This window comes from Triticum dicoccoides, chromosome 3B (assembly GCF_002162155.2).
Source record: "Triticum dicoccoides isolate Atlit2015 ecotype Zavitan chromosome 3B, WEW_v2.0, whole genome shotgun sequence".
Taxonomy (NCBI): Eukaryota; Viridiplantae; Streptophyta; class Magnoliopsida; order Poales; family Poaceae; genus Triticum; species Triticum dicoccoides.
The window spans coordinates 593,233,132-593,244,931 of NC_041385.1; the positions used below are offsets into that span (position 1 = coordinate 593,233,132).

At 48.0% G+C, this 11,800-nt stretch overlaps 1 protein-coding gene across 1 annotated transcript; it reads left to right on the forward strand.

Moving 5' to 3' along the window:
* The first annotated feature begins 9,563 nt into the window (after positions 1–9,563).
* On the forward strand, positions 9,564–10,928 carry LOC119281623 (EID1-like F-box protein 3). Its single transcript, XM_037562104.1, has one exon. It carries the CDS (start codon positions 9,665–9,667, stop codon positions 10,565–10,567), a length of 903 nt encoding a protein of 300 aa, XP_037418001.1. The 5' UTR covers positions 9,564–9,664; the 3' UTR covers positions 10,568–10,928.
* Positions 10,929–11,800: the final 872 nt, after the last annotated feature.

The following is an 11,800-nucleotide window of genomic DNA, read 5'->3' on the forward strand; positions in this document are numbered from 1 at the left end:
TGAAATTACTATGTTCCCCAACAACTTCCATTTTGGGTTTAGCTTAATGAGCCACCAACGGCTGAGTATGAATCTTTCTTGACTAGCCTTTGTTACGGTGAAAATAGGGGAGTGAGACAAGGAAGAATAAATAGCATTCACTTTCCCGCAATTCAGTATTTTGCTTTATTTAACGGGAAATGCATAGTAGGCAAGCAAGACTGTAGCATACTTTGTGTGCCAGACTTGAGCCTCATTCACACCGCTCTCACTGGTGAAAGGGATTATAACCTTCAGCATAACGCCAAAAGTGGCTGCTTCTATGTTGGAATTTATGCCACACATCTAGCACGAGGGCTGGGTGTTTCACCTTTGCCCTTTGATCCTATCTTACCCACTCGGTATTTAGATTTTGATGCTTTAAAAGAGCATAAAATACTTAAAGGAAAGATTCATGACTTCACTTATAATCTGATGTTTAACCTATCATTTGTTGTGGACACATTTTAGCCTGCGCCTGCTCTTTTTGACTATAACAACAAGGGAAGATATTTTTTTCTTGAGAGCGAGGCCCGAGCTCATAACGCAGCAGTGGTGGCGGCACGGCATGCCGAGGCATCTGCACAGAGAGCCTCTGTGAGCTACCACGCTGACTGCTACCCTCCAGACTACTGATTGATTACCAACTTAGGCCAAAAGCCTAAGCTTGGGGGAGTACGTGTTCTCACCGACATTACATTCATGTTCACATATCATTCTATTTGTCGGTGCTCACACTTTTTCATTGTATCATCCATGCTGAAATTTATTTTCTTGCTTTCTTCTTGTGTGTTTGAAAAACTTTAGAAAAACCAAAAAAGTTAGTTGTAGTAATTTACTTTCTATGCATGCTTAGTAGTAGTACTAAAAAGAAAATCCAAAACGATTTCCTTGTTCTTCTTTTGCTTGTTGGGATATTTCCCATGTAAATAGTTTTTCTCGTTTTTGTTTGCTTGTTGAAGAAAATAAAAAACTCCAAAAATATTTCAGTGTGTTTCTCTGAATTTCTTTTCCTTTTTATTTGAGTTGTACCGAGGAGAAGACCACAATGAAAATGTTGAGTGGCTCTCATATGAATAACTGTTGAACTAATAAGATCACATTTTACCTTGTCTTCTCCCATTGAATAAAATGTTTGCAGATTCCAGCTTAGTCCACGGCACTCTTGCACTATTATTATTTCCATATCGTTCGGTTGTGCAAGTGAAAGGTAATAATGACGATATTCGATGAACTAGCCATGGCAAAGAGAAACTGGTATGAACTCGACTTGTTCTGTTTGTGTAAATATGTTTAACCTAGTACCAATGCTTCAGCCCGTTATGATTAAACATGTTTGCAATGACAATTAGATATTATAGTTTCTCATGCCATGCATAAGTAGCTGGGAGTTGATAATGATTTATCTTGGATATCAACATAGCGTTAAAATGATTGTGATGTAGTATGATGATATGGTATCCTTCTCTGAATGTTCGAGTGGCTTGACTTGGCACATGTTTATGCATGTAGTTGAATCAAAACTAACAAAGCGTCTATGATATTTATGTTCATGGTGTTCATATCCTACTCATGCTAGTGTCCAATGTTACTTATGCACAATGCATGGTTATGATCGTTGTTGCTCTCTAGCTAGCCGCTTCTCAATCTTAATTGCTAGCCTTCGCCTATACTAAGTGGGAATTCTTCTTGTACATCAAAAACCTTGAACCCAAAGTTATTCCAGAGGAGTCCATCATACCTACCTATATACAGTATTACCCTGCCGTCCTAAGTAAATTTGCATGTGCCACCTCTAAAAACTTCTAAAAATTATCCTTTTTGTGTGCCTGGATCGTTCATGGAATGACAGGAGGTGGTCGGTATCTTCTATTGGGGAACGTAGTATTTCAAAAAAAATCCTACGATCACGCAAGATCTATCTAGGAGAATCATAGCAACGAGCGGGGAGAGTGTGTCTACATACCCTCGTAGACCAAAAGCGAAAGCGTTTAGTAACGCGGTTGATGTAGTCGAACGACTTCGCGATCCAACCGATCCAAGTACCGAATGCACGGCACCTCCGCGATCTGCACACGTTCATCTCGGTGATGTCCCTTGTACTCTTGATCCAGTTGAGGCCGAGAGAGAGTTTCATCAGCACGATGACATGGTGACGGTGATGATGAAGTTACCGGCGCAGGGCTTCTCCTAAGCACTACGACGATATGACCGAGGTGTGTAACTGTGGAGGGGGGCACCGCACACGGCTAAGAAAATTGTCTGTTGTGCCTTTGGGGTGCCCCCTGCCCCCGTATATAAAGGAGTGGAGGAGGAGGCCGGCCAACAAGGGGTGCGCCAGGGAGAGGGGAGTCCTACTAGGACTCCGGTCGTAGTAGGATTCGGCCCCAACCCTTTTTTCCTTCTACGAGAGGGGGAAAAGGGGAAGGAAGGGAGTAGGAGAAGGAAAGGGGGGTGGCGCCCCCTTCCCAAGTCCAATTCGTCTTCCTCCCTTGTGGGGGGCGCATCAGCCCCTTGTGGGGCGGTTAGCCTCCCTCCTATGGCCCATAAGGTCCATATCTTTCCCCGGGGGGTTCCGGTAACCTCCCAGTACTCCGAAAAATGCCTGAATCACTCGGAACCATTCTGAAGTCCATATGCAACCTTCCAATGTATGAATCTTTACCTCTCAACCATTTCGAGACTCCTCGTCATGTACGTGATCTCATCCGGGAATCCGAACAAACTTCGGTCATCAAATCACATAACTCATAATACAAATCGTCATTGAACGTTAAGCGTGCGGACCCTACGGGTTCGAGAACTATGTAGACATGACCGAGACACATCTCTGGTCAATAACCAATAGCGGAACCTGGATGCTCATATTGGCTCTTACATATTCTACGAAGATCTTTATCGGTCAAACCGCATAACAACATACGTTGTTCCCTTTGTCATCGGTATGTTACTTGCCCAAGATTCGATTGTCGGTATCATCATACCTAGTTCAATCTCGTTACTGTCAAATCTCTTTACTCGTTCCGTAATGCATCATACCGTAACTAACTCATTAGTCACATTGCTTGCAAGGCTTATATTGATGATCATTACCGAGAGGGCCCAGAGATACCTCTCCGATACACAGACTGACAAATCCTAATCTCGATCTATGCCAACCCAACAAACACCTTTGGAGACACCTGTAGAGCATCTTTATAATCACCCAGTTACGTTGTGACGTTTGATAGCACACAAGGTGTTCCTTCGGTATTCGGGAGTTGCATAATCTCATAGTCAGAGGAACATGTATAAGTCATGAAGAAAGCAATAGCAATAAAACTCAATGGTAATAATGCTAAACTAACGGATGGGTCTTGACCATCACATCATTCTCTAATGATGTGTTCCCGTTCATCAAATCACAACACATGTCTATGGTCAGGAAACATAACCATCTTTGATTAACGAGCTAGTCAAGTAGAGGCATAGTAGGGACACTCTGTTTTGTCAATGTATTCACACATGTACTAAGTTTTCGGTTAATACAATTCTAGCATGAATAATAAACATTTATCATGATATAGGAAAATATAAATAACAACTTTATTATTGCCTCTAGGGCATATTTCCTTCATCTTCCATGCTAAGCGGGTTATTCTCAGGTTGAGTGTTTATTCACTCGCCATCGCACGAGAAAATGGGCTGTAATAGGGATGCCCAATCCCAAATTGCAAACATGAAAAAGAGTTCATTTCTGAAATAATCAAACAAAAACTCCCAGTGAAGTCAAAACCTTTACTTTTATCGCTTGAGAACTGCCACTAGCGTGCTTAGCATGGAAGATGTTGATAACTGATGGTCGTGAAGTGAATAAGAAGGGTGCATGTCTCAAAATATCATTTATCTCTGTTTTAAAAGCTGAGCTCTGGCACCTCTGCAAATCACTGCTTCCCTCTGCGAAGGGACTTTCTATTTACTTTTATGTTGTGTCATCACCTTCTAAAAACAAGCGCCAGAAATTGAGTAGAGCACATCTGTCATGATTTATGCATTATGTATAGCTAATGTTGGGTGCATCATGACTGGATCTTTTCTACCATGAATTACAATGTTTAGTCACTGCTTGAACTTTGGAGGTGCCCTGCATTTATATTTTGTGGTCTCAGAAAGGGCTAGCGAGATACCACTATTGTCATATTATATCATGGTTGTTTTGACGACGTGTTGTTGTTTGAGATATCTTATTATTGCTCGCTAGCTGATTATGTCATTGATATGAGTCATTATAATCTTTAAGAGTTATCGTCGACATGGTTAGTTATAATGTTGGCTGAAAACCTGGATGTCGTTTAAACTTATTTATGCAAACAAGAGCAAAAGAGTTCGTAAAAGTTTTTCTTTCTCACTTTCAGTTTATCAACTGAATTGCTTAAGGACAAGCAAATGTTTAAACTTGGGGGAGTTGATACGTCTCCAATGTATCTACTTTTTCTCACGCTTTTCCTCTTGTTTTGGACTCTAATATGCATGATTTGAATGAAACTAACCCCGGACTGACGCTGTTTTTAGCAGAACTACCATCGTGTTGTTTTTGTGCAGAAATAAAAGTTCTCGGAATGGAACGAAACTTTGCGACGATTTTTTATATAAATAATAAGAATTTCTGGAGCCAAGACACACCGGAGAGGGGCCCCTGGTTGGGCACAATCCACTAGGGCACGCCCCCCTCTCCTGGCGCGCCCAGGTGGGTTGTACCCACCTAGTGGCCCCACTGAAGACCCCCTCTGATACTATAAAATCACATATTTCCATAAAAAAATCAAGGAGAAAGAATTATCGCGATCCACGAGATGGAGCCGCCGCCAAGCCCTGTTCTTCCTTAGGAGGGCAGATCTGGAGTCCGTTTGGGGCTCCGGAGAGGGGGATATTCGTTCTTCGTCATCACCAACCCATCTCCATCGCCAATTCCATGATGCTCCCCACCGGGAGTGAGTAATTCCTTCGTAGGCTCGCTGGTCGGTGAGGAGTTGGATGAGATTCATCATGTAATCGAGTTAGTTTTGTTAGGGCTTGATCCCTAGTATCCACTATGTTCTTAGATTGATGTTGGACTTTGCTATGCTTAATGCTTGTCACTTTGGGCCCGGGTGCCATGAACTCAGATCTGAACAATTTATGAATTCATCATTATATCCATATTTTAGATCCGATCTTGCAAGTTATAGTCACCTACTACGGTTATGATCCGACAACTCCGGAGTGACAACAACTGGGCCCACTCTCGGTGATGATCGTAGTTTGAGGAGTTCATGTATTCACTATGTGCTAATGCTTTGTTCTGGTTCTCTATTAAAATGAGGCCTTAATATCTCTTAGTTTCCAATATGAACCCCGCTGCCACGGGAGGGCAGGACAAAAGATGTCATGCAAGTTCTTTTAATAAAGCGCGTATGACTATTTACGGAATACATGCCTACATTATATCGATGAACCGGAGCTAGTGCCGTATCGCCCTAGGTTATAACTGTCAGATGATGAATATCACCCAACAAGTCATCGATCCAATGCCTACGAATTTATCTTATATTGTTTCTGCTAAGTTACTATTATTATCATCACTGTTACACTTGCTACAAAACGTCTGCTATCACTGTTACTATCACCGTTGCTGCTGTCACTACTATCAAAACTATCAAACTACTTTGCTACTGATCACTTTGTTGCAGATAATTAATCTCCAGGTGAATTGACAACTCAGCCGCTAATACCTTCAAATATTCTTTGGCTCCCCTTGTGTCGAATCTATAAATTTGAGTTGAATACTCTACCCTCGAAAACTGTTATGATCCCCTATACTTGTGGGTTATCAGTGTCCATGGCACTTGTAGTCACATGTGCATGGCAATTGTTTGCATTTTAACTTGGCAATTTTCTCTATTTAGCATTGCAATTCTTATCCTCATTCACATGGCAAATTTTTTCGACAGGGGAACGGATTTCCGACCAAATGTAAAGCTACCCCAATTCGCTAAAGATGTGAAGAAAGTCCTAAACCTCCTTAGGTTAGGCACGATTTTTTTGTCAGAAACGGAAAGGCAACATCCTCCTAGCACGATGTATGGTGTGGCGACCAACCTTTGTGTGAGGCGTACCCTTTCTTATTTAAACGTCAAGGTCGTCGACATGTGGATAAATGAGAGATGGGAACCGCGCTTCCGGAGGTCGCTCGGGGCAACTAAAGGAGTAGAATGGGATGGCATGCGGGTCAAGCTAAAAGGGCGTCCAATTATTCATGGACGTGATGAGGTCTCTTCGAAGCTAGAAGCTTGGAATGGGTTCCCTACGGGATCACTCTATAAGGAAATATTCAAATTAGCTACTCCATGCGATCTGGTCGGGATTTGGCAGGCGCGAATGCGTGCCAAAATAAAAATATTTCTTTGGCAAGTGTCTCGTGGCCAAGGCCAAGATCCCCCTCAAGATCAAAATTTTCCTGTGGCAGTTATCTCAGGATGCTGTTCTGACTAGGCAAGTTATGAAAGAGAGGAAATGGCCTAGGGATCCTAAATATTCCTTCTGTGACAATATTGAGTCTTCCCGACATTTGTTTTTTCACTTGTCCGGTGGCCAGAGTGGTCTGGCGCTGCGTTGGAATGGCACTAGGGACTGACCTCTGCCCTAATAATTACTGGCAATACTTCTCCTGGTGTCATACTTTCCTTCCCTATGGGAAGAAATACTATATGGTTGGCCTCGCGGCTGTTTGCTGGGCTATCTGGCTGGCTCGAAATCGAGCCACATTTGAGAAAAAGCAGATCAAGACGCCGTTTGAGATTGTGTTTTCCATGTGTTCCTTTTTGATATATTGGGCAGGTCTTCAGCAAGGCGATGGAGTCAAGGAGCTGCGCAGCGGAGCGGCCATGGTCAGGTCTAGCACTGTGAGCATGATGAAGATGTGCGAGGCGGCGAGAAGACCGATCGAGGGAGAATGATCTTGCAATCTCGCCTGCATTTCAGTGCTGCCGCTAGCGTTCCCCTGTTGCTACCCGTTTCATATTTGGCTCATCTGTTGAGCTTTTGTTGTAATAGACTGTAGTAGTTCAGGTTGTGGGATTATGGTGTTGTCAGGTTTTCGCCCCATGGCGTTCGTTTCGATGTCGGGCGAACGCAGTGGGTTTCCTGGCAATGCCCGAACTCGCTGCACCTCTTTCCTTTCCTCCTGTTGTTTTCCCGGAACTTTGTATTTCCGTTCGCTTGCAATGAAAAGGGGTCATGCCCGGTTCGAAAAAAAAGTGTCTCGTGGCCGTATTACTAGCGGCGACGTGCAAAAGAAGCACAGTCCAAGAGACGGCAAGCGCATTTGATGCCGCGAGGTGGAGAACCGTGATCATTTGTTTTTCCGGTGTATTGTCATCCGTTTTACTTGGAGTGCTCTCCGCGAGGCCGTGGGAACCCAAGTGGGTTCTCGGACCTCCATCACTTGATCCAAGGAACAACGGGGCGAGACCGAAGGATGGCATGGCTTAGGTTTGGGGTACTAACATGGGCTCTGTGGATCACTAGTAATAAACCTTTGACATAGAAGAAATTGTTTCGACATCCGGCTGACCTGCTATACAAATTGGCATCTTTCTTGCAGCTATAGAAGCTACTGGCGAAACCAAAGGACAGAAGAAGCGTAGAGCTCCTCGCCCTAAAGGTATCGGTAAAATGCATTGAGCTTCGTCGATCGCGATAGGGGACACCATCGGTTGGGCGACGTCCCTTGATCCCCGTGTTCGGGAGACCACCACCCTTGTTTGGCCGAGTGTTCGGGAGACCACCACCCTTGTTTGGCTTGCGGCCGGCGTTGCGTCGCCGTTTATTGGCCTCTTTTGACGGAATCTCGTCAGAGGGCGGGGAGCTCCCGCATTGCATTAAGAAGAGAATTGGTCCAGTTAATAAGGAAAATTAGACCCAAAAACGTACATGACACGGTTTATCAGCTTCTTGACTTGTATCCATACTTCGTTTCTTTCCGCGATCAGTCGAACATTTTGTAGTCGCTTACCTTCGTACCTTGCCCTTCGTGGCTTTTGTTTGACTTTGTAAGGGTCTCGATTTAAGACCAGTCAAGAGCCTTCTCTCTAAAAAAAATGGCAAACTTAATACATTTTGCAAGGCAAAATATATGTCATTTTTGTGGCAAATTTCTTTTTTCAAAAATAGAAACACCCGTACTGTTTCGATGTGAGATGTAGCCACTAGACATTTCTCCCCTAGGACTTGGCATGACTGGCCTTTTCAGATAGTATCATCTAGATCGTTTACTGACAGTGTCAACAACAGATGCGTAGTTAACGGCGCTCGGGACAACGTGCGCCCTTAACTAAAAGTGCTGACGAACTGACCACGTAGGAGACTGAACAAGCCTAGAGCGCTTTTCTAGCGCCGGTCAAGGCCCAAGCGTCCCTCCACGAGGTGGCCACGTACGTGATTCCCGTACAGGAACCCCCTCGGGCCCCGACACGTGTGATCCACCCATCAGCGCGGCGGCACGTACCCAGTCAGAAATATCCCACACCACGCGCGGGGGGCACTTTTCCCGCCACACCTGGCGCTGCAGCGGACGTCGCCGTGTCCATCCCCGGCACAGGGCACCTGACGACTGACCCGCCGGAAAAGCGCCCGCGGTCACCGCCGAAAAAGAACGATAAAAGTGGCAGCCGCGCACGAGGCGCTCGAAAGAGAGATCGGCTGCGCCTGGACTGGACGCCCGACGCGCGTCCCCGGCCACGGCCACGCGCCGGCCGGCGAGGCGCCTCTTCAGCGATGGACGCGCTGCAGGGCGACACGTGTGCACCTCGTGGCGCTCCCGGAGAGCCGGCGTAGGTGGGTGGATTAGGAAATGCGGCGACGGATTAAGTAGTGCGCTCGCTTGTCTCGCGGCAGCGTGCGTGAACGATCCAAGCTTTTGATACGGACAGGCCCTAAAATATGGACGGGCACGTATGGAAATGGCAACGGGCTGGTCGTGAGGGCGAGATGATTGTCAGGTACTCCCTCCGTTCTGAATTACTTGTCTTGGATTTGTCTAGATACGGAGGTATCTAGCACTGAGTGCTAGATACCTCCGTATCTAGACAAATCCAAGACAAGTAATTCGGAACGGAGGGAGTAGTGCCGAACAGTACCCGAGTTTGGGCAGGGGGTCGGTGGTCCTGATCGATGCACAAGATTACTCTAATGCACGAGGACGCGTTGATCCAGAGTACTCCGTGAAGTAGGCGTGCTTATTTTACTGTGGCGCTATCCTGTAGCGTATCTTTGGGAGGAGGTGAAAATTGTTTGGCAAGATGACTTTTGCAATGCAGCTAGCGAGGCCAGCAACAGATTACGGGGGTCTCGAAGCGTCAGTGGTCCAATTGTCCAACGGGCAGCCGTGACACGGCGACACGACACGGCCGGTCCGATCCTGCCCCGACACCACCCCTTCCGGGGAGCACGCACGAAAGCGCCCGCCGCGCGTCTATATAGAGGGAGCCCGCCGCCGTCTGTCATCTCCGTCCTCGTATATGCACATTAGCTACTCATCACTCACCAGTAGCGCTACTACCGTTTCGTTTGGGACTGGCTACGTGCCTGTTCCAAGTTACGCCCACGAGCGGAGCGACCCGTGCGATCGATGAGCGAGGGCGCGCGGAACACGCGGCAGTTCCGCGGCGCGTGGAGCGGCGGCGGCGGGACGGGTGGCATTGGCAGCGCGAGCTACCGGGATGGCGACGGCGGCATTGGGTCCCCGCGCTACAGGGGCGTCAACACGGGGATCCTGGACGAGCAGGTGCTGTCGCTGGTGTTCCGCTCCATCAACTGGGACCCGCAGGCGCTCTGCACGGCGGCGAGCGTCAACCGCCGGCTCCGCGCCGTCGCTGAGCGCGTGCTCTGGCGGGAGCTCTGCATCTCGCGCGCGCCGCGTATGGTGGCGTCGCTCACGGCGGCCGCGGGGGTCGGAGTCGGAGCCGCCCCGCCGCCTCCGGGGCGCATTGGCGGCGGGTGGCCGGCGCTGGCGAAGCTGCTCTCCTTCTGCTGCGGCGCCGCGGGGACGGCCGTGGCGGTGCCGGGGCACCTCACGCGGGTGTCGCGCTTCTCCAAGACCTCCGGGCGGAGCTTCCTGTCGCGGCGGTGCAGGAGCGACATGCTGTACGTGTCCGACCCGTGCGAGCACGCGGTGCCCGGCGCGGACGACGACCTCGGCGCCTACCGCGGGGTGTTCCGGTGGTTCATGCGGTCGCGGACGCGGGCCTGCCTGCTGGGCCACCAGGCCGAGCTCGACCCGCGCGTGCGCTGCCCCTACTGCGGCGCGCGCGTCTGGAACATGGTCGCCGCGAACCTCGTGCCGCGCGGCGCGTCGCGCCGGATGGGCTCGGACGAGGGCCGGCTCGAGTACTACGTCTGCGTCAGCGGCCACGTCCACGGCAACTGCTGGCTCGCGCATCTCACCTCAAGTGAAGGCGAACACGACGACGACCCCGACTCCGACGACGCGTCGGAGGGTGGCAGCGGCTGGGACGGCCATGTCGCCCCGTGAGCGTGGTTGGTCCGCTACCGTGTGGTCAATTTTCCATGGATTGTCAGCAGAGGGCGGGCTACACCATCAGCACTGCGGCACGTAGCTAGCTAGATTACTCGATGTAGATCAGAGGATGAAATGGCCGGCAGCCTCTGATCAGAGGAGTACTTATTTCTAGAGAGTATCATCTTTGCGTGCTCTGATCTCGTTTGTGTTCATTAATATTCTGTTGCTGCTTTGCCGGCTTTGTTTTACTCTCCTCTGTTTCCCTTCAGGCTGCTGTGTTTTTAGTTATGCACCTTTGTTTACCTAGATTACCATCATAGTCAGTATGCTATTTTTGGAATGCTCCACGCGTGATCTCTATCACCCACACTTTATAATACACTGTACCCTTTTCAATGTAATGTACTGTTTTTTTCCGTGAAACTTCCAATCTATCCATCTTCTATGACACTAAAAGAATATCAGGGGCAATAAAAATTGCAACCATGTTCGTGGACCATCAGCAATGACTACAAACACTGGAGCGAACCGAAGGCGCGCCGCCGTCATCGCCCCTCCCTCACCGGAACTGGACAAACCTTGTTATAGTAGACTGTCGGGAAGTCGTCGTGCTAAGACCCCACAGGACCAGCGCACCAGAGTACCAATCATCGCCAATAAAGAAAGTCGTAGATCAGAAGGATCAAACCTCTAAGCACCTAAACAAAGACCGGATCCAAATAGATCCACCGAAGACCAGCATCGACCGAATCCCGCAAGATCCGACGGAGATGGAGACAAACCTTCACACGCCATCCGAAGATGCTAGATGCACCATCGATGCGGGGATAGAATGTAGGAGACATTGTTCCTACTAAGGGACATCGCCGCTGTCGCCACATGGCTCCAACCAAGACGCTGACTCTAGCAAGAACTCTAGCAAGAACTCTAGCAACAACGAGAACTGAGTCCCTCCCGCCGGCGAGAGGTCGAGATACTCCGCACCTCCATGCGATAGAGGCCATCGAAGATGGGACGGACCGACGGCGGCGTCTGTCACAGCCCTAGAATAATGCTTGTAATTAGTGGCATTGCATCCATGCATCATGTCTAAATTCTGAAAATTGAACGGAGGAAATCTCAAAGCATCAAAATTATAATTAAAAGAAGGGCAAGGAAACCTAAAAATTGCATTCAATGAACCCAAAAGGCTCTTCATTGATGTTTGATATTTTTCGAAATGGTTTTGATCAAAACAAAAATAAT